The sequence below is a fragment of the Xyrauchen texanus genome, chromosome 34 (assembly GCF_025860055.1).
Source record: "Xyrauchen texanus isolate HMW12.3.18 chromosome 34, RBS_HiC_50CHRs, whole genome shotgun sequence".
NCBI lineage: Eukaryota > Metazoa > Chordata > Actinopteri > Cypriniformes > Catostomidae > Xyrauchen > Xyrauchen texanus.
This window is the reverse complement of record NC_068309.1, coordinates 1,124,610-1,148,492: the sequence shown is the minus strand read 5'-3', so window position 1 is coordinate 1,148,492 and position 23,883 is coordinate 1,124,610. Positions and strand designations below refer to the sequence as shown.

At 41.8% G+C, this 23,883-nt stretch overlaps 3 protein-coding genes across 3 annotated transcripts in view; 1 reads left to right on the top strand and 2 right to left on the bottom strand.

The window, feature by feature from the left end:
- Positions 1–14: 14 nt before the first annotated feature.
- On the bottom strand, positions 15–6,917 carry LOC127628192 (nucleoporin p54-like). The gene is made up of 13 exons (XM_052104953.1): positions 6,855–6,917; positions 6,293–6,358; positions 4,594–4,674; positions 4,160–4,318; positions 3,827–4,038; positions 3,437–3,624; positions 3,126–3,322; positions 2,939–2,993; positions 2,760–2,853; positions 2,570–2,677; positions 1,271–1,390; positions 1,069–1,179; positions 15–606 (listed from the first exon to the last, which is right to left on the bottom strand). Exons 1-13 carry the CDS (start codon positions 6,889–6,891, stop codon positions 472–474), a joined length of 1,563 nt encoding a protein of 520 aa, XP_051960913.1. The 5' UTR covers positions 6,892–6,917; the 3' UTR covers positions 15–471.
- Positions 6,914–12,121, bottom strand: LOC127628206 (ribosome biogenesis protein BRX1 homolog). The gene is made up of 5 exons (XM_052104970.1): positions 11,954–12,121; positions 11,533–11,644; positions 11,391–11,418; positions 11,255–11,282; positions 6,914–10,183 (listed from the first exon to the last, which is right to left on the bottom strand). Exons 1-5 carry the CDS (start codon positions 11,954–11,956, stop codon positions 10,016–10,018), a joined length of 339 nt encoding a protein of 112 aa, XP_051960930.1. The 5' UTR covers positions 11,957–12,121; the 3' UTR covers positions 6,914–10,015.
- Positions 12,122–16,165: 4,044 nt separating this feature from the next.
- The window catches only part of jak2a (Janus kinase 2a), a 28,938-nt gene continuing 21,220 nt past the window's right edge, over positions 16,166–23,883 (top strand). The window contains exon 1 of the mRNA XM_052104909.1: positions 16,166–16,316. The gene's annotated coding sequence lies outside the window, so the exon portion shown is untranslated. The remainder of the gene's footprint in view (positions 16,317–23,883) is intronic.

Genomic DNA, 23,883 nt, shown 5'->3' with positions numbered 1-23,883 from the left:
AATATTTTTTATTAAAGTCATCAAGTGTCATTCTTCCAGTAGATGTAGTTACTCACATGTAACATGCGGTTAATGTTGTTCTGAATGTTTCCTGTGCAGTGATTTACAGATGTTTCACATCATCACATGACTGGAACGTTCTATTGACCAATCAGCAAATGGTCATTCATTAATGAAACTACATGAAACGCATTGAAACTTTAATTACTCAACCCACAGTCAAATATTCCAGCAGTTCACAAGACACAGGAAATCCAACACAAATCATCATTCTGATCCTGATGATGTTTATTAAACGTACGGCTCGTTTATTTCTCATGTTGGCACAAAGAACACCAAGTTTCTGCGGCACTGTCAGGATTTACAGATCATCTGATGTTTAATGATCGTGGAGAGACGCTGCAGCAACACACACACACACACACAACGCTGACACTGTGTGTGTATTACAGGAGTGTTGATGGTGTGTTGTCAGCTGTGTTTGCTGCTGCGTGTGTGTGTGTGTGTACTGTCTTGTAATCCATCTTCAATCATCTTGATATCATCCAGATCGTCTTTAATGACGCCGATCAGGTGACTCAAACCCTCCTGCTGCTGCTTCAGATGCTGCAAACACACAATTACCAGAGTATTATACACACACACACACACACACACACACAAACTCACTCAAGTCACATACACACATATATACTCAAGCGAACACACACACACACGCGCAGCACACACCGCGCGACACTCACGCGCGCACACACACACGCCACACACACATGCGCGCCACACACACGCCGCGCACACACACACACACACACACACGCATACACACTCACATATATTCACGTCGCAGTCGCATACACACACAAACACACACACACTCACGCGCACACACACACTCACGTGTACAAACACACTCACACACACACACACACGCGCCGCACACACACACACTCACCCATATTCACAGACATGCACTCAGACATAGACACTCTCACACACACACAAATACCCTCTCGCACATGCACACGCACACTCTCAGACGCACACGCACACACAAGTTGTGGTTCTTGCCTGTTTGATTTCTCGCAGCAGATCAGCGTCGACACGGTAACGCTCTTCTGAACGAACGGCTCCAAAATGATTCTGCATCCGAATCTGAGACATCAATTCATTCAGACGACCCTAAAACATACACACACACACACACACACACTAAAACACACGTGACTGAGAAGTGTATGTGTGTGCGTGTACTAGCGGCAGATATTGTCACCTTGAACTGTGTGGGAGCGTTGAGCTCTGATTGGATGGTTTCCAGCTGAACTCGCAGATGTTCCTCATCCAACTGAACAGCGTAACCACTCTTCCTCTGAACTTCCTGTTTAATCAACACCTGACACACACACACACACACACACACACACACACACACACACACACACACACACACAAAGTAGTTTTAATTGAAGTACAAAGGTTTAAAGTGGCAGTGTGTGTGTGTGGGGGGGGTTCTGGGTATCTCAGTGAGTATTGATGCTGACTATCACACCTGGAGTCGTGAGTTTGAATCCAGGGCATGCTGAGTGACTCCAGCCAGGTCTCCTTAGCAACCAAATTGGCCCGGTTGCTAGGGAGGGTAGAGTCACATGGGGTAACCTCCTCATGGTCGCTATAATGTGGTTCTCACTCTCGGTGGGGCGTGTGGTGAGTGACTCCAGTCAGGTCTCCTTAGCAACCAAATTCTCCCGGTTGCTAGGGAGGGTAGAGTCACATGGGGTAACCTCCTCGTGGTCGCTATAATGTGGTTCTCGCTCTCGGTGGGGCGTGTGGTGAGTTGTGTGTGGATGCCGCGGGAATAGCGTGAAGCCTCCACACGTGCTACATCTCCACGGTAACACACTCAACAAGTCACGAGATAAGATGCACGGATTAACGGTCTCAGACGGATTGAGGCAAGTCACGACACCACCACGAGGACTTGTATCGCGTTTGAACGTGTTCTGCTCGTGTTTCATTAAAGGGTAACTAAACACCTGCTCAGAGTCTGACTCCACCCAATAGAAATATGTGAAAATGCAGGAAAAGTGGGCAGACCCCGGCGGGGATAGAGGGGACGAACCGAGTGCGGGGCTGAGCAGGGGGTGGGGGGGGCACCTGAGACTCGTAGTGACGGATTAATTGACAGCTGCTGTCAGACTCTATGTTATTATTATTCCTCACACGGTCGCAAGACGACATGTACATGAATCTGGCGTGGTGAGCTGGAACCTGCTTACGTCAGCTGTCACCGGTTATGTCAAGAAGTACCGCAACAGCCAATAGGAAAATTCAACTGCAGTAGCCACCGTTCAACCTGAAGAGGGCAGCACTCAGACGTTTTTACACCATATATTGTAGAATTAAAACACTTTATACACAAATGTCAAAATAATTACTTGAATCAATGACCAGTACTAATAAAGCCCCATGCTTACAGATCATTAACTAAAAAAAGTTGGTTTAGGGTTTAGTTACCCTTTAATGACATGCTTCAGGAAGTTGGACTATAAATGGATTACTGAGAGTTGTGTACCTGCAGGACTCTGTGCGACTGCTCCATGAGTTTGCGTTTGTACTGTGTGATTTTAGCGGCTGTCGTGTCCTGATTCCTCTGCAGCACGCTGATGTCATTCGAGATAATCTGAGAAACAAAAGAGAAACTGGTGAGAAATCATACAAGCAGAAATCATCCATGATATCAGCGTGATGCGTGTGTGTCTCACATCGACTCTGGTCTGGTGTTGTTTGTTCATCTGGTCTTGAACCTTCAGTCGTCGCAGTAACTCTTTAAATCCCACCATCGGCACCGGAATCAACCTGTGAGATCACACATCACATGACCAATAATTAGATGATGTCAACACTTGTGTGACGTAATCATGACTGATAGACGAAGACACACTTGTCTGGGTCGGGATTGTCCACTTTGGCCTGTTCCCAGATGATGGGGTCCACACCTGCACACACACACACACACACACACACACACACACACACACACACACACACACACACGTCAATACTCCAGCGTCTAACACGCGTGTAACATGTATGTACTCCAGGTAAGTCAGCGTTCGAGTGTTTAGTACCTGCGGGTGGGTTGTGTAGCAGTTGTTTGAGTTGTGTTTGTGTCAGTGCGGTTCTACTGACAGTCATGAAGACGCTGAGCTGCTGGAGTTGAGATTTAACGTTCATCTGCTCCATGAAATTATAGAGAGTGGACGCGGGAACACGCTTGGATGTGCCGTTAGGAGACCGTTCAACCAGATATACAATCACCTCCGTCCTACACACACACACACACACACACACACACACACACACACACACACACACACACACACTCAAATGTGGCTCTTTTAAGAGAACATGAATATAGTGAAATGTTGAAGTGTCTCACTGGTCATCTGGTAACGCTCGCACGCCCTCCACATTTACAGTGAGCGTTTGATTTCCTCCAAGGACTTTATGTAAAGACTCGACGAGCTGCTGCTGTTGAGAACGAACGTCAACTTCCTTCTTATTGAGAGCCAAAGCCACTAACCCGTCCTCATCCCTCACTACGGGCACACAGCTGTAGCCCACCGCCTGACAGAGAGACAGAGAGAGAGACACGACTAAACCCTTCAAGAGTCACATATATAAATATATACATTGTTGCAATATCAATTTTAAAACAGTTGTTGAAAGGTCACAGCAGCAACAATATCCAACAAGTCGTGTCTCAAGACAGCGACTCCCATCATGCCCTGCAGGATGACATCATCATCATCATCATCATCATCAGTACCTTGAAGCGGCAGAAGGGGTTCTCCAGACTGAACTCCACTGGAGGTGTGCTGCTGTTGAAATATCCTTTCCCCGTCCCCCAGAATGCCTGCAGCTGATTCCACTTGGCCAGAATAGAGTCGCGCTCGTCGCCCAGCACAGATGGAGCCGACAGTGCGTTCGCCGTGTTGATCAGCTGACTGGACTGAGAGCCCTGCTGGTTAAACAGGCCACCTACAGAGAGAACACACCAATAAACACACACATCAGACCGACGGAGCATTTAACAAAAGCCCACATAAACAAACACACCCATACACTGCGTGATGTTCTTATGCGGTTCTGCGTTCCTCACCCTGTTGGTTCTGTGTCGGCTGGATTCCACCAAACCCTCCAAAGTTCATTCCAGTTCCTCCCAGACTGCTGCCTAAACCGGTTCCTGCCGTGGTGTTGGAACCCAGACCAGACGAGAAGCCAAAGCCTTTATTCTGAGCGTTTCCGAAGAAGCCGCCGCCTAGAGACCGTCAACAGAACAGCAACATGAGAACACTTCAGACACAGCACAACAAACAGCTGCTCAGAATGCTGCTCCAATGGGTCGGTACTGATCACGTGACCTCAGATGAATGAACATCACCTTCCAATCTGAATGTGCTACACAACTCTTGGTCCACTCTTCCAGACAATCCGCATGAACAATTACAACACAACGGAGTGTGATGCATCGGATTTATTCCTCATTTCTGAGACACTTAAACAGCAAAATGTCAAGTTCTGATGGGTCGGTACCTGTGTTTGATGGTGTGGAGAAGCTGAAGGTGGTTCCAGCATTGGCAGGAGTTGCTGTGGAGCCAAAACCGCCAAATGCACCTGTGAGAGAGAGAGACAGTGAGAGAGTGTGAGAGTGAGACAGTGAGTGAGTGAGACAGTGAGAGAGAAACAGACAGTGAGAGAGAGAGAGAGACAGTGAGTGAGTGAGACAGTGAGAGAGAGACAGTGAGAGAGAGAGTGAGAGAGACAGTGAGTGAGTGAGACAGTGAGAGAGAGAGAGAGACAGTGAGAGACAGCGAGTGAGAGTGATATAACCGCATTTAATATAACTGCATTAAAGATGCAACGCATTAAATATAACCGCATTAAAGATGCAGCGCATTAAATACAACCGCATTAAAGATGCAGCGCATTAAAATAAACGCATTAAAGATGCAGCGCATTAAATATAACCGCATTAAAGATGCAACGCATTAAATATAACCGCATTAAAGATGCAACGCATTAAATACAACCGCATTAAAGATGCAACGCATTAAATACAACCGCATTAAAGATGCAACGCATTAAATATAACCGCATTAAAGATGCAACGCATTAAATACAACAGCATTAAAGATGTAACGCATTAAATATAACCGCATTAAAGCTGTAACGCATTAAATATAACCGCATTAAAGATGCAACGCATTAAATATAACCGCATTAAAGCTGTAACGCATTAAATATAACCGCATTAAAGCTGTAACACATTAAATATAACCGCATTAAAGTTGCAATGCATTAAAGATGCAACGCATTAAATATAACCGCATTAAAGATGTAACGCATTAAATATAACCGCATTAAAGTTGCAATGCATTAAAGATGCAACGCATTAAATATAACTGCATTAAAGATGTAACGCATTACATATAACTGCATTAAAGATGCAACGCATTAAATATAACCGCATTAAAGATGTAACGCATTAAACATAACCGCATTAAAGATGCAACGCATTAAATATAACAGCATTAAAGATGTAACGCATTAAATATAACCGCATTAAAGATGTAACGCATTAAATATAACCGCATTAAAGATGTAACGCATTAAACATAACCGCATTAAAGATGCAACGCATTAAATATAACCGCATTAAAGATGTAACGCATTAAATATAACCGCATTAAAGATGTAACGCATTAAATATAACCGCATTAAAGATGTAACGCATTAAACATAACCGCATTAAAGATGCAACGCATTAAATATAACAGCATTAAAGATGTAACGCATTAAACATAACCGCATTAAAGATGCAACGCATTAAATATAACAGCATTAAAGATGTAACGCATTAAATATAACCGCATTAACGATGTAACGCATTAAATATAACCGCATTAAAGATGTAAAGTCAGGATGTTTTCTTTAAAGAGCTCCGGCTCCACTTATTCCACAATGAGAGTGCTTCTGTATTTACTATTTGGTATTGTTGCATTATAATTCACTCATACTTTGTGATGTGCATCAGCTGAACTGTTTGTAAAGTATTGAGTGCATCTGTGATCTGTGTAATTCTTCCTCTCATCAGTCAGTCGTGAACTGCAGCGCTGCTCTCAAACATCATCATTAGAGTTTAATGTCATCTCAAGTTACCTTCAGTGACATCAAACGAATATTCGACAATGAAGACTTTTGTCGACACACACAAACTCAGACAGACACACACCAGTGGTACTTGATCCAAATCCTGTGGATGGTGCTGTTGTTGCTCCAAACCCAGTGCCAGAAAGACCTGTAACCATGACAACAGTTGATAGAAAGCGCATGTAGCCATGACAACCGGTGTTCTCTCTCTAAAAAAGGTCCTATATATTATTGAAGGTATTAATAATTATTCTAATGGTGAAACAATGATTACAAATAGGGAGTAATGTAATTGTGTCATGACAAATGTAATATTAATGAGCGAATGGAGGTTAAAGGGTGTTTAACGGAATCTAGATGAACTGTTTGCGGTGGTTGTTGTTGTTGAAGCGCCGAAACTAAATGAGCTGAATGAAGGTGATTTAAATGAGAAGCCCGGAGTGCCTCCATCATCATACACACAAATAAATGACGCATGAATAAATAAACGTTGATGATGAAATGTGAGCGTATCTCCTGACGTACTGCACTCAGTTTGACACTTTGTCTAAACTGTCAGAGTTTTGTTACTTGTAATAAATGTATGTTAAGATGATGTTATGGAAATATATCCGTATTTAATAATAAAGTTTAATCAAACTCACTCCCGCTGCCAGACGCGCCGCCAAAGTTGAAAGCCATGTTTCCGGTCCCACCCGGATGTTGCGTCCGACCGGAAACAACGTTTACCAACAACTGGTTCCTACATGTACAACACGTGTGAAGCAATTGTCAGGACTTTACAGATAGGGTTGTGTTTTTATCATTGAATAAACTTAATGTCAGTATAGTTGCAGACTGTTGTTTTATTCTCGCTCACAATAAATTACACTCACGTGCTTCCAGTTTTATTATAAGAAGAATTCGAAATCAAATGTATATAAAGTTCTTAGGCCATAAGAAAGGCGTTCTCTTATTAAATTTATACTTATGTTTCAAGTATTTAGCCAAAACCAAAATAAGATTAAAAAAACTGTCTCTTATAATGTATAACCACATTTTCAAATTTTATATTTAGTCATTTAGCGGACTCTTATATCCAAAGCGACTTATAAATGAGACACATGGCAAGCAGTGAATAGCACCTGCAGTATAGGACTACCAAGTTTCCACCATGGTTGGAGCTGAACGATGCTAGCACAAAAGAAAGAGAAAGACAACGATTTATTGTACATTAAGTGCAGTAGAAAGGGCAATTAGTGTGGGTTGGTTAACTGCTCGTGGAACAGATGTGTTTTCGTCTGGTTCTTGAATGTTGAGAAGGTAACAGAAGATCGTGTGGAGGTTGGAAGTTCATTCCACCACAGAGGAGCAGAGAAAGTGAACAATCGTGAAACAGACTTTGAGCCTCTTTGTGACGTGACCACGAGGCATCGCTCATTCATAGATCGCAGAGAACGAGTTGGAGCATAGACCTGAAGAAGTGAATTGAAGATGGTGTGGTTCCGTTGGCTGTCCTGAAGGCCAGAGTTAAAGCCTTGAATTTGCTTCGGACAGCTACAGGTTGCTAATGGAGTGAAATGCAGAGTGGGGTGACATGAGCCCTTTTTTGCTGATTGAAGACCAGATGCTCTGCTGCATTCTGGACCATCTGCAGTGGCTTGTGTTAGCTGGAAGGCCAGCCAACAGAGCATTGTAGTAGACCAGAGCTTGCACCAGGAGCTGTGCAGCATATTCAGACTTGAAAGGTCTGATTTTCCTGATGTTGTAATGCGCAAATCTTCTAGACTGGGCGGTTGATGAGGTGTGTGCAGTCAAATTAAGCTGGTCATCTACCACCACTCCCAGTTTCTGGGCTGTCATGGTTGGTGTTAGTGTTGTTGAACCAAGGTGAATAGAGAGGTTGTAGTCAACAGATGGGTTGGCTGGGATCATGAGGATTTCTGTTTTGGCGAGGTTGAGCTGAAGGTTTCGTTCCTTCAACCAGGCTGAAATGTCCGAGGCAGGCCAAGGTACGAGCTGAGACAGTAGTGTCTCCAGGCTTGAACAACATGTAGAGCTGCCTATCATCTGTGTAGCAGTGGTAGGAAAAGCCATGTGCCTCAATGACTGGTCCGAGTGATGTTGTGTACACAGAGAAGAGGGGTCCAAGCGCTGATCCTTGAGGGACCCCAGTGGTCAGCTGGGGTGTCTTGGACACCTCTCCAGGAGCCCTTGAACAATCTGTCAGTGAGCTATGACTCAAATCAGCCAAGCGCAGTTCCTCTGATGCCCAGATCCGAGAGGGTGGACAGGAGGATCTTGTGGTTCACTGTCGAAGGCAGCAGACAAGTCGAGGAGGATGAGGACGGACGATTTTAAGTTTGCAGGGTTTCAGCTTCTCACAAGAGGGCTCTGTTGAGTGTCCTTTTTTGAAGCCAGACTGATGTCTGTCGAGTAGGTTGTTCTGTGAGAGAAACGCAGACAACTGGTTGATTACGACCCCCTCAAGAGTTTTAGACAGGAAGGGTAGGAGAGATCGGTCTGTAGTTATCGACTACTGTGAGGTGATGTGTTGGTTTAAGCAGTGGGGTTACTCAAACCTGCTTGAATGTATTGGAAAAGTTTCCAGTTGTGAGAGAAGCGTTGATAATGTGTGTGAGTGAGGATAAGATCGATGTAGAGGAGCTGGCATACGATGAGAGGGGATAGGGTCAAGTGGACAGGTGGTAGGGCAGTCAAGGACCCCTGGGCACTGTCCCCATTGGCCCGGTCGGTAATCCGTTCCCGTCTCTGACAGTCAGGGTCTGGAGTGAATTTCCACGAGTCTGAAATGAGCAAACCAGTCAGACGAGGGGTGTGGGTGAAAGTCGAGAGAGCTGAGGGAGTTGAAGTGTTGTCTCTGCCGATCCATGTCTCAGTAAGAGCCAAAACATTGAGCTGAGACTGACTGGCAAAGGTGAGAATGAAGTCCGCTTTGTTGACAGCAGTTCCACAGTCCAACAGATATGGAGAGGGGCTGTGGAGAGCATGGACGGATTATGACTTGCAAATGCCCTGGGGCAAATTATCTGGTTGCAGGTTGGCAGGGGGGGTGGTTGTGTGTTCGCTGTTCGCGCCCAAATGTTGTTGAGCGGTTCAAGGTAGTCCAGGGCCCCTGGGTATTGCCCCATTCGGTAATCCGTCCCTGGTGGAGAGGCAGTGCCAAGTGCCAAATTTAAGTGTAGTGGCCTTGTCGGTGTCCTTACGAAGAGGTCTGCTGCTTCAGTTCTCTCACTACTTCCTGATTACTTGCTGTACAGCCCCCAAATAAGCAACTCAAATCAAAGCGTGTCAAAAACCTGATAACTAAACTAAGACAAAGATTTACTTTGTGCTGCACTTCATTGATAACTAATCGAACTAAACAGAATTAAATCTAGAGCTCGAACTTCATACGCGATACCAACAGCTGTTCCCGTTTACAAATATTATGCTTATAAGATACAGACTCATCTATATATTAGATACAGAAGCATAAATATATTATTAAATATATTATAAACAATGGATATTTTAAACATCAATAATAGCAAACCAACAATGACTCAACACCTTTAAACATTTAACAACATTGAATTCTTCTCAAATATGCATCAATGGAAAAATACAGACGGTTATTGTACATCATCAAATGTAGAGTTGACCCTTGACCTGGACATGTGAACCAACTACGATTCTCAGAAACACTTCCTGTTCTGAAAACAGAAAATCTCTTTAATCAGACACAGTTTACAGGCTAATTGCATCATCTAGTTTCATCGTAGGCCTTTGTGCTTCATCAGCTCAGCGAGTTTCAGTTTCTTGTTTATCTGAAACTTTGGAGCGTCGAGATCAATCTGAACGGGTTTCTGCTCCGCTGGAGTAACAAACACATCGTCTGTGACATCACTTCCTGTCCTTCTTTCCTCTTCTCCTTCACCATCTGTCTCTCCTTCTGTTTAGCCGCCATCGCCAAACGAATCATTCGACGATGCTGCAAACAAAAAGTGATAACTGACTGAAAGGAGTTTGTAGTTCATGTCATCATCCATTTATTAGTGTACATTTGAGATCCTGGAAAAGAAGAAATGTACTTAAAATATTAACAAGACCAATTATACATTATCTACTGCATATATGCACTATTTAACTCATCATAAAGTGGTTAAAACTGCTGCTTTAATGATATTGTGTGAATTGTACTCATTGAATGATGTCACATTAGTTGACGTTTTACACGTAGCGTCCTCATATTTAAATGTGCTTCTAAACGCCTCCCACAGGGGTGTGACCAATGTCTGAATGTTCAAAAACAATGTGCTCTTGCTCAGCTGTTTACAACTTTTGTGTGGCTCCGTACCGAGACCTTAAGTCTACAAATGTCCCGATACAGGAGCCGGAATCTGGTCCAATACCGCGCGCTCATGTACTTGTACTTGTAGAAAAGCTCCGATTCCAAAAGCCAACACCATCTGACGTACGAATGTCATGCCGTAAATCTTCATCACACAAATTAAAATCACATTGTCAGTGTGATTATTAAACTACAAAGGCAAAAAGAGATATATGCACAGTGTGCATGTGCTGCACGCTTCATATATTGTAGCAGATGACAGCGAGTAGAGCACTAATTCACTTTACAGCACGAGCCACATACAAATGACATTTATTTCATTAAATAGCAGCATTTACGATTTAACTATCATATTGGGTCACTCAGTGAGAAGCATCAAAAACACACTCCAAAATAAAAGCTACATTTATATGGAAAACAAGCACAACAGAAATGCATCACGACTTTAAGTAGTTGTGTAATATTCACTGCAATACTAATAATACTACTAATAATAATAAATATAAATGTTATTATATTTAAGATATCTCACATCTGTGATACTTTGTTACACAGCAAATTATTTGACCAAACATATCTCCAATGTTTTATTTTTAATTGTGAGGTTCTGTATAAAAGTTCTTAAACACCATTTTGATGATAAAATGTAACGGAAGAAAAAGTAACAGAACTCTTTCGAGACATCTCATGAATAATGTAATTTTTACTCACCACATGTACAGATTCTGCTGCTTCTTGGCTTCAAAATAAGATGCACTTTTAATTTCACACGCCTGAAACACATCAGTAAGAAAGGAACTTTTCAGAAATAAAACATTGTCGAGTTTTTATTGGATGGGTTCATTACCTCATTAACCACGAACAGTTTGTCCTTTCTGTCCATTTTGGTGTCAGTAAAATAAAAACAAAAACACTTCAGAGATTTGTCAGACTTCACAAATGAATGATAATATTTGTGTTTATCCTGATTTAAGTTTATGTGGTTTTACCAGCGTTACTGTGCGGCACTAAAGTCTTTAAGTCCTGCATCAGGTGTCTCGTCCTGAAGTTGATTCCACCAGAGGAAAACACCAAAACTCTCTCTTTATGTGTCCATTTGCCCTTATGAAGCAACATTCAGATCAATATATTTTCATTAACTTCTTCATCAGTGAATACATGAAGTTCTAACATCAATGACCAAACCACATCAAACATGAGTGTATCATAAACACATTAAATCAGCATTAATCCACTATAATCATTCACTTTTATTCCTGCAACACTGAGAAGCTCATGAATATGTAATGAAGTAAACACGTGTTCGTCGCACTGTATATGTTTGATCCAAATAATTAGAATAAAAATGAGTTTACATAAGATTCGTTTATAAATGCATTGTTTGGATTAAAGTGATTGATTTGGACTCACCATGCTGACGAGAGGCGGGAACGCGGATCATATCCGTTTGTTCTAGATCAGCTTGTGAGTTTAGATCCTGTTCTTTATTTTTCTGTGTTTGAGATCTTTTCCTTCGCTTTATTTGCGCTGTTTTCTGCGGATCTGTCCGCCGCACGCATTCCTCTGGGCGCTGCCATCTTCCTCAGGCACATCACCGGAAGCGGAGTCCTCTTCCTCTTCCGATTAACGGCGGTTCAGTGCATTTCCCGCCACCTTCTGTTAGTATGGATCAGAGACTGTACTTGGTCTCTTCTCTCGCACAAAAAAACCAGGAACAGAGAAATTTGGAGAAAATAACACAATTCACACAGCCCTGATGTATGTTTATTATACATTGTGTGCTGTTTAACCCTGTATACCCCAATCTAACTCTTGATATTATACAATCTTATTTCCTTACTCTAGTCTGCCTTCCTACCATCATATACATTTCTCCCATCCACCCCTGAATCTCAGTGGCTCTGCCAGGATTGATTTGCTTGTGTCTTTATTATTGTTTTGAACTCTGATCTACTGTGTGGAATCATAGACTGTAAAAAAAAGATGGACGACGCCCCTTCGCTCTTTTCCATTGGTGAGAACTGAAGCCGCCAGTGTCCCGATATGGCGCTGACATCTTGGGACTTGAGTCTGCGCAGTTGCGATTTCAGGACCAGACCTGCACAGTAGTGAGCAGGAAGTAAAGCCGCGAAATCAAGGCCCCGCCGATTCCTCATAGGATCATTTGAAGCATCTGTGTATATATAAGTGCAAAAATCACTGTAATTATTCCAGATATACTCCCTTGCCATACTAGCTTCTTGAACCGTGCTTCCTTTCTTTTCTTAGGTCAACAGATTTCATTGGGCGTGACTCATCTTGACCTTTTAAATTGGTCCAATATACTGTCCTCAGTGGCATTTCCCTTCGTCAACGGTGTAGAAAGCCAAAAAGCCAAAAGCCTTTATTATTGTCACACATTATACATACATTTTTGCATATTCTGTGATATTCTTATTTTCACATATCCCAACTAAGCTGGGGTCAGAGCACAGGGTCAGCCATGATACGGCGCCTCTGGAGCAAACGGGGTCAAGGGACTTGCTCAAGGGCCCAACAGTGGCATCATGGCAGTGTTGGGGCTTGAACCCTGACCTTTTGCCCATCAAGCTACCACTGCCCCTTAAAGCTATATGCACCACAGCAGATTCTCAAAGCCTGGGACATTATTCTAACCTTAATAACTGTGTCTCGCTGGCTGAATCATAGACTACACACCCATAATAATGATCTGATCATTGATATATATATATATTCCAGCTAAACACTTCAATACATTTAAAATACCTTTGCATTTTGATTTGATCTATAAGACTTTTCCATGTTTGTTTTTATTTGAACCATACCCCCAAAAACCTTACTACGGGTACCTGACACAAGGTATGATCATATCATTTTCTCTTCGTGGAAACCATCATCCTTTGGACCAATTCTCTACCTGCATCAATGCTTTTTGCATTTTCCTTTCACAATATTGTATGTTCCTCCATCCACACCCGAGAGTCCCATCATCAGCAAATAGGGATTTACTTACTGTCCTTTCGAATGTTTCAAATACATCATTTATCATAATTATGAACAATAAAAGACTTATAAAATATAATTATATTAATATAAAACTGAATTTAAACGAGAGGGAAAAGGCCAACGCAGAGCGGCAGTGAGAGAGAGAGAGATGAGAGAGAGATGAAAAAAAAAACCTACTCACCGGTTCTCCGATACACGTCACATGGTCCTCGATCACTCCTCCACCCAACAGCCGACGACAGCCGCTTCTCCCCGGGCGGACCGGAGTCAGACTCACGACCCCCGGCGGTCAGAAAGCCCCTCTGCGTTCTCGGCGACTCGTGGGGACACTCCTCCGACCCTGGCAGCGGCCCTACCGTTCCAGGCGGTCGGGGAGACACTTCCCTCTTCCCCTCGCGGACGGAGGTCTTCCTCGCGACCCCTCCGCGTTTCTGGGGGATGGCAGGGCTCTCCTCCGCCCCTGGCAGAGGCTCCAGCGTTCCAGGCGGTCGGGGAGTCCAGTCCCCACTCGCCTCGCGAACGGCGGCCGCTCACCGCGTCCCGGCGGTCGGTCTACTCCCTCCCCGGTGGATGGCAGCGGCGCTCCCGGGTGGACGGCAGTGTCGAGGACTCCGTGACTGACCATCCCTCCTCCTTGAAAGGAGGAGGCAAGAATTGGCTTGGCAATGTAAATAATAGTTTAATATAAAACTGAAACAAAAGAAAAACACACACATGACGGACATGTCCGTAAACGATCTCTCATTTCTCGCACCATCGGCCTGTATCCCTCTCAGAGGCCCTGCCACTCTCTGATTCTTTATTTTGTAATTGTGGCAGGGCGGAGGGCGAGGTCGTGATTCGGCACACCCAGCCCCTAATCAGGCTAATCAAGCCTCAGAGAGGGATAAAGGCCGACCGAAGACGGGAAAGGGAAGGGAAAGGAGGTGGCGAGAACCGGCTTGACGATATAAATAATATTTTAATTATGAACTGAACCAAAAAGACAAACACACACACAGGTGTCGGACAGCTGCTCGTAAATCTCTCTCTCTGTCGCACTGCCATCTTCGGTCGGCCTTTATCCCTCTCTGAGGCTTGATTAGCCTGATTAGGGGCCGGATGTGCCGAATCACGACCTCGCCCCGCCCTGCCACAGTAATGCTTTCCTTACATCATTCTCCAAACACACATGAATCCAACGTACTTCTCCCACTTGTAAACCTATGTTGGTATGGGGAGAAAAATAATAATATATTAGTCTATCTTGCAATCATCCTCTCCATTAATTTACATAAATGAGACGTTAGCGGTATTGGACTATCATTTAGCGGGTACACTTGGGTCTTTCCCTGTTTATTTTATTGGTATTATTAAAGCTTCTTTCCAACTCTGGGGGATTTCCATCCAAACTGTATTACAAAACTTACCACCTATATAGACTCATTACTACGATGTTTCAACATTTCATAACTTATACCATCTTGTCCTGGAGTTCAACACTCTTCCTAACTTCCTAAATTGTTCATGGCTTCTCTCTTTCTCATTTCCAATACTCTCTCAGACGTCCTTCTGCTTGGGCTTGTTTATACATTATTAAGCTTATGAAACGATTCGTATGACTACTTTAAACACTTCCCTTTTCGTTTTAACTGCCTTTCAACAATCCTTAGTCCAGCATTATCTTCTCTTTCCTTTTCTCGTTACTTCTTAGAATTCTTTGAGTAGCAGAAAATTGGATAAGTTTGTCTCTTACTCACTTCTATTATCGCACTTCTTCTTTTCACTTGCCTCAATTTTTTAAAGCCTTATTCACTCAAATGACTAAAATTTCCCCAATCAGCTTTTTTCTAACACCTCCACATTATTCTTGGAGTTTCCTCTTTAACCTCCTTCAATCATGATATAATTAATGGAAAATTATCACTTCCTGTTGTACTTTCCTTTAAAACTTCCCAATTCACAACCCCTCCTAATGAACTATTCCATTGTTCACTACTGATTCTAATCATGTTGACATCCCACCATTTAAACATACCTTATTCTTTCCTTCTAGTATTCTCTCTATTACCAGTCCATTATGATCTACCTTTTTCCCATCCCATAATGTGTATTAAAATATCCACACCAAATTACCATTTCCCCATCTAATCCGTCAACTACGTCAAGCTCCATTATGTATATCGTTCTACATGGATTATAAACGTTACACACTACATCACTTCTCGTCTTGACCCAAATCTCTATTACCGCATACTGTTGGCACAAAAATAAAAATAAAAATAAAAAGTTTGCCGACCCCTGCTCTAAAGGAATGTGTAAAACTCTTGTTCCTGCTCACTAAATTTGTCAACATTTTTAATATCTTTTTAGCTTTTCGCATTAAATGGTGTCCATCAAAACGACTCTTTAATAGTACAAATACTCCATGTAGGTTTTCAATTAATATCAGCTCATAATATTGTTTCAAGTTGTTTAAAATGAAGCATAGAACGTCACACAGACGGAGATTTAACTCTCCATTTAGTTGTTTTATTTTGTAGTCACAAAACGTGATGACGTTTCAGTAGAAACCCCGCCCACTAACGTCGCTGCGTTGGACGTGCGCACGAGTGTGTGTTTGTAGGTTGAGCAGAGTTGAAGTTCACGCGATGAGCGACGGATCTGAGTCCGTTTCTCTCTCCGTCTGGATCTGGTTCTGTTGAATATGTGAGATTAACGGCTGTTAACGGGACTGACTGTCGGTCTCCGGTTCCGTTCCAGTCTTCATGATCAAAGAATCTGCGGAGTAAGTAACTTTAATAAATAAACACAAACACACTTTACAACACAATCTACGTTTCCATACAAGGATTTTTTTGGCGATAAAAGTTTCAGCGCATCAAAATAAATACGCAGTTATCGCAAATTATCGCAAACATTTTACAAGTGTCGATATAATATTTTCCCGTTTATCTCTAGCGCATGAACTCTATGTCGATATATCAAATGTTGTGAAGAATTGTTTTTGTCGAGAAAATTGGCATTACCGCAAAAATGTAGTGTGATGACATAATTTACCCCAATCGTTAGCCTGTGTGTTAATCATGACGACAAGGTAAACATCCTTTAAGCCTATTTATTATGTGTTTATGGATTGATTTTAACGCCATGTAGATCCAATAATGCAAACGTGACAGTCCAGCAGTGCCAATTAACCCTATAACCCTAACCTACCCCTATAACCCTAACCTACCCCTACCCCTGTAACCTACCCCTAACCCTAAAACTCTATAACCCTAACCTAACCCTACCTAAACTAACCCTATACCCTAACCTACCCCTACCCCTGTTACCTACCCCTATAACTCTATAACCCTAACCTAACCCTACCTAAACTAACCCTATACCCTAACCTACCCCTACCCCTGTTACCTACCCCTATAACTCTATAACCCTAACCTAACCCTACCTAAACTAACCCTATAACCCTAACCCTAACCTACCCCTACCCCTGTTACCTACCCCTATAACTCTATAACCCTAACCTAACCCTACCTAAACTAACCCTATAACCCTAACCTACCCCTACCCCTGTTACCTACCCCTATAACTCTATAACCCTAACCTAACCCTACCTAAACTAACCCTATAACCCTAACCTACCCCTACCCCTGTTACCTACCCCTATAACTCTATAACCCTAACCTAACCCTACCTAAACTAACCCTATAACCCTAACCTACCCCTACCCCTGTTACCTACCCCTATAACTCTATAACCCTAACCTAACCCTACCTAAACTAACCCTATAACCCTAACCTACCCCTACCCCTGTTACCTACCCCTATAACTCTATAACCCTAACCCTACCTAAACTAACCCTATAACCCTAACCTACCCCTACCCCTGTAACCTACCCCTATAACTCTATAACCCTAACCTAACCCTACCTAAACTAACCCTATAACCCTAACCTACCCCTACCCCTGTTACCTACCCCTAAAACTCTATAACCCTAACCTACCCCTACCCCTGTAACCTACCCCTAAATCTCTATAACCCTAACCTAACCCTACCTAAACTAACCCTTTAATTATAACCTACCCCTAAAACTAAAACCTTAACATAATCCTATAACTCTATAACCCAAACGTGACACTTCTAGGAGTGCCAACACAAATATCTCAGTATCATGCACCGGTCATCGACAAGTACAAGGAGAACAATTGGATGGCCACTGTTTGTGAGTGAATTTAATTGTGGTTGACATCCGTTTATTTATTAACGTTACTTTTCCACACCATTCAGATTAATAGACGGCAGTCACGGAATTAGCCCACAATACAAAAAACATATTTCTGTGCACAAAGATGTTTTAAATTAAAAATAAATACACAATACTAGAAAAGCGTCAGTGTGTTTTTTTTTTAACACTAACATGCAGCCCGATTCTATTAAATTATTGTTTATAGCTACTACGAGAAAAAAATGATGGCAAAATTCCCTGTATAAAGCATTAATTTAAAATAAACATTTACTAAACAGAAAAATAATATTGTTATGCCAATATAATTGTGTTTTCTTTACACACACATAAATGAGCCGTACTCTGTTCTGTAGATGAATAAATTCGGCTGAATGACGTTCTCAGAATGTTCTAGACTTTCCTCAAAACTATAAACTATCAGAACTATTTGTCCAATGCCGAGTTCACTTTCAGAAAATGAGCTTTTGAACATTTTAAACCGTTTAAATATTTAAAATCTAACTGTCTTTACCTCGGATCACATTTGATGAGCTTCTTCAGAAACCGTAAATTACATTAAATATAGATGATAATCAAGATGGTGGTTAAACGTTGCTGGAGAAATATGCGGGACATGATGCAGTTGTGATGCTTTAGATGATTGTTTAAAATGTTTGTATGTAATGTATGTAAACACTGATATTACACGCATCAATTATGTTTCTTTAATAGTTGTGCACACATCATAAACACATCGATGGATGTTCTTATACGAAGACTGAAAGTTTCCCCCAATAACATTTAGCATCAAGCCGAAACATTACAGCGTGTAATTATATAAGACTCTTGAGATCGAGCAGTTTTGGGTAAAAGCCGCCCACAGCAGAATAGTAAACCCTTACCAAAACAATAACATTACATAGCAAGTTAGCCGAGCACTAGCGTGGATTGCAGACGTAAAATGACCGCTTGTAAAAATAAATCCATCTCCACAATTGATCAATATTCATGATAATAAGAAGAAACAATCTGCATAATTCTACACAATTGTAGGTAAAAATGATTAGCCAAACTCTTCAACACAATAACATTAGCTAGCAGGTTAGCAGATACAGCTGTGCACTGGGTGTACACCGTAGCTACAACACAAAACTCTGCATTTAAACTCTCGTTAGCAGATAAACCCTCAAATAATCAATCATACGTACAGGCTGTGATCCGGAAGCCTCGGCGAGCCAAAGTAGCCCTTAGGCGGGCATTATGCAAATGTGTTAAAATGACAGTTAGCCAATTAGCTTCTGATGATTGGATCATGGGAAAAAGTAAAGAAATCAGAAAAACTATTGTGGACCTCCACAAGTCTGGTTCATCCTTGGGAGCAATTCCCAAACTCCTGAAGGTGCCACGTTCATCTGTACATCAATAGTACACAAGTATAAACACCATGTGACCACACAGTCATCACACCGCTCAGGAAGGAGACGCATTCTGTCTCCTAGAGATGAACGTAGTTTGTGTGAAACTAACCATCGATACTTGGTGCAGGTTGCCAGCTTGAACAGGGTCATGACGATTCCCTTTCGGGTCAGAACCGGTGCCAACCTGCGATGGGTGCAACATCAGGACCAATGTTACAGTCCCATCAGAAGAGCAACTGTTCCCTTGTGCAATTCCTCCTCTTCTGATTACACGTATTAGTGAAATTAAAATGACCGTTAGTGATAAACACACATTTCTGTATGGAAACGGCTTCAGGGCAGATTTCTTTTGCGATAAACCAAAATGTATGCAACAAAGTGTTTTTTTTAAGCGTGACGTCATGACACACACTTTTTTTTTTATAAATAAAAGGCAATTTTAATGGAAATGGGCAGAAGACGGCAAACTTTTTTAATGCATTTTCACATTGTTGATAACAAAATAGCATGAAAAGTGGATTGAAACTAGACTACAGATGTACTTCTACACACACACACACTCACAGACTCTGACACACACACAGACTACACACACACACACAAACACTCACAGACTACACACACACACACAAACACTCACAGACTACACACACAAACACTCACAGACTACACATACACACAGACTGACACACACACACACACACAAATACACACACTCACAGACTGACACACACACACACACACACACACACACACAAACAAACACTCACAGACTACACACACATACACTCACAGACTACACACACACACAAACACACACAGACCACACACATACACTCACAGACAACACACATACACTCACAGACTGACACACGCACACACACACACACTCACAGACTACACACACGCACGCACACAGACACACATACACACTCACAGACTACTCACAGACTACACTCACGGACTACACACACACACACACACACACACACACACAGGGACTACACACAAACATTTAATTGACATATTAACTAGTACTCAATCAGCAGATGATGTGTAAAATAGACTCCTGCAGATGTTGTTTGTTTGTTTGTTTGTTTTAGTATCTTTATGTTGAGTTTGGAGGAGAGTGTTATTTGTCCTTGATCCAGTTACAGTAAATTCCTGCTTTCTGTTTCAGTTTGAATCTTTTGGAATTTAATGGGTTTTTCCCTCATCTGTGTGTTTATGATCGTTACTCACATGTGACTCAGTTTTACTCTTTGCTGTGAACATCTCAACTGTGTGTCAGTGTTCACATGAGCAGAAGTGAATGTGATTTACTGGAGATCAGTGGATGTGTTTCTGCTGTTGTGATCGATCAGACTATCAGATCGTTCTTATTCAATGGATTTAGTTGTTTGGTGTTGAGCTGTACACTGGCTGGAGTTTGAAGGACATTAAATGACTTCTCATCACGATGGTCATCTTTTACCATCAAGTGTTTCTGGCTACAGTATTTTAATTAAAATATATATATATATATATATATATATATATATATATATATATATATATATATAATTGCTCATAAATTTGAAGTCAGAAGTTTACATACACTTAGGTTGAAGTCATTAAAGAGCTCATATTATGCTCATTTACAGGATCATGATTTTATTTTGGGTGACTACTAGAATAGATTTACATGCTTTAATGTTCAAAAAAGACATAATTTTTCTCATACTGTACATTTCTGCTAAACCTATATTCATCCTCTGGCTCAAACGCTCTGAATTACCTCCTGTCTCTTTAAAGCCCCCTTTCCAAGAAGCCCAGCCTGCTCTGATTGGTCAGCTGGCCTAGTCTGTTGTGATTGGTCAACTGTGTAGAGCATGTGTCGGAAATATGATGCCCCTTCCATAACTGCGTTTCAGGCTTCCTGAGCAGCTGTAAACACTACTGTAACTATGGTAACAATGGCGTTGGTTTTTGCCATACCAGTTTGAGTTCGATAATAAAAGTTTGGAAGAAGCTGATCGACCGAAACACCTTCGCAAGCATGACATGGGCAGGACGTTTCACAGTCATAAGTTTGAATTTTGTAGCTTTCTTACAATTACATTGTATTATTATTATTATTGTGAACTTAACAAAGCTTCAAGTAAAGACACATAGTGCATCTAAGTTAGCTGAACTTTTCACTCGAGATATGAACGGACAACAGAGGATTATTCCCGGTTAGCGGTGGACTACCGATAGCAGCTGTGACGTTACACCTTGTAATTATATAAGACTCTTGAGATCGAGCAGTTTTGGGTAAAAGCCGGCCCACAGCAGAATAGTAAACCCTTACCAAAACAATAACATTACATAGCAAGTTAGCCGAGCACTAGCGTGAATTGCAGACGTAAAATGACCGTTTGTAAAAATAAATCCATCTCCACAATTGATCAATATTCATGATAGTAAGAAGAAACAATCTGCATAATTCTACACAATTGTAGGTAAAAATGATTAGCCAAACTCTTCAACACAATAACATTAGCTAGCAGGTTAGCAGATACAGCTGTGCACTGGGTGTACACCGTAGCTACAACACAAAACTCTGCATTTAAACTCTCGTTAGCAGATAAATCCTCAAATAATCAATCGTACGTACAAGCTGTTACCGGAAGCACCAGATTGTCCCAACAAAGTGAGAACTGCACCATCTTTCAGGAGTAACCGTCTTGAAAATCTGGCACTGGATGTGGTTGTACTGCTAAATAATTAATATAAATGGCTTTGGAAGTCCAAGCAAAGAGGTCTTGCTTTTGCTGTGAAGAAAACAGCATCTTCTCGACATGATAACAACACTACACCAACTCATCCTGACCTCGGCGAGCCACAGTAGCCCTTAGGCGGGCTTTATGCAAATGTGTTACATAGCGACGTATAAACTTTTACTACAATCCAGCCATTTGTTTTAGTTCTTGAGCAGTGTTCTCTATGGGAGAGAATAACTCCCTTTTGCGTGGACTTTGTGCTTTTTAAATTTGCAGACCTTTTACATGCACAAACAGCTATATAACACACTAAAGGAAAGGTAATATGTAGCCTAATAAAGCATAATAGGGCCTCTTTAAAACAATTTTTTTTACCACTCCACAGATTTAATATTAGCAAACTATAGTTTTGGCAAGTCGTTTTGGACATCTACTTTGTGCATGACATGAGTAATGTTTCCAGCAATTGTTTACAGACCGATTGTGTCACTTTTAATTGACTATAATCACAATTCCAGTGAGTCAGAAGTTTACATACACTAAGTTTACTGTGTCTTTAAGCAATTCCAGAAAATTATGTCAAGCCTTTAGGCAATTAGCCAATTAGCTTCTGGAGGTGTACTGAATTGGATCATGGGAAAATGTAAAGAAATCAGCCAAGACCTCAGAAAACTATTGTGGACCTCCACACGTCTGGTTCATCCTTGGGAGCAATTTCCAAACACCTGAAGGTGCCACGTTCATCTGTACAAACAATAGTACACAAGTATAAACACCATGTGACCACACAGTCATCACACCGCTCAGGAAGGAGACGCATTCTGTCTCCTAGAGATGAACGTAGTTTGGTGCTAAAGTGCAAATCAATCCCAGAACAACAGCAAAGGACCTTGTGAAGATGCTGGAGGAAACAGGTGGACGAGTATCTAGATCCACAGCAAAACCAGTCCTATATGGACATCACCTGAAAGGCTCAGCAAGGAAGAAGCCGCTGCTCCAAAACCACCATAAACAAGCCAGACTACAGTTTGCAAGTGCACATGGGGACAAAGATCTGACTTCTGGAGAAATGTCCTCTGGTCTGATGAAACACAAATGTAACTGTTTGGCCATAATGACCATCGGTATGTTTGGAGGGAAAAGGGTGAAGAACAGCATCCCAACTGTGAAGCATGGGGGTGCAGCATCATGTTGTGGGGGTGTTTGCTGCAGGAGGGACTGGTGCACTTCACTAAATAGATGACATCATGAGGAAGGAACATTTTGTGGATATATTGAAACAACATTTTAAGACATCAGACAGGAAGTTAAAGCTCGTTCACGTGTGCGAGCAAGGAGTCCTACAAACCTGACTCAGTTACACCAGTTCTGTCTGGAGGACTGATTGTGGAAGGAGCCCCAAAACATTTGACCCAAATTAAACAATTTAAATCAATGCTACCAAATACTAACAGTGTATGTAATCTTCTGACCCACTGGGAATGTGATGACAGAAATAGAAACTGAAATAAAACTATTATTCTGACATTTCACGTTCTTAAAATAAAGTCGTGATCCGAACTGACCTCAGACGGGAAGGTTTTCTACCATTCCACCATTTTCTACCAACTTCTGACTTCAACTGTATGTAAAGTTCTTATGGAGCAGGTTCAAACCGGTTCTAGTGCGTTGCAGTTATTTTCTGCTTGTGTTCTTCACAGATATTGTGAGCTGCAGAATAAGTAACACAGTGTCCTGCAGAACAAATCCTGTCAAATATAAATGTTCTTGAACTAGTTTCATTCTGAGTTAACTGCATCTTTCACATGTAAGTATCTTATCTGTCCCTCTAGAAACACACACACACACACACACTCACACACACACACACACACACACACACACTCACACCCACACACACTCTTCTGCAGATAACGGCATGCCTGCATGTCTGTATGCACTCTGATAACAGTCAGTCTGCGTGTT

Bases quoted from the DNA above. Each gene is read 5' to 3' on its own strand.
- LOC127628206 (XM_052104970.1), bottom strand. The intron at 11,419-11,532 runs GTAAAACCACAT...CAAAATGGACAG, and splicing joins AGTGCCGCACAGTAACGCTG to AAAGGACAAACTGTTCGTGG. The intron at 11,283-11,390 runs GTAATGAACCCA...CTTATTTTGAAG, and splicing joins AACTGTTCGTGGTTAATGAG to CCAAGAAGCAGCAGAATCTG.
- LOC127628192 (XM_052104953.1), bottom strand. From the start codon at position 6,891: ATGGCTTTCAACTTTGGCGGCGCGTCTGGCAGCGGGA. The intron at 4,319-4,593 runs GTACCGACCCAT...GACGGTCTCTAG, and splicing joins CTCCACACCATCAAACACAG to GCGGCGGCTTCTTCGGAAAC. The intron at 3,625-3,826 runs GTACTGATGATG...TCTCTCTGTCAG, and splicing joins ACCCCTTCTGCCGCTTCAAG to GCGGTGGGCTACAGCTGTGT.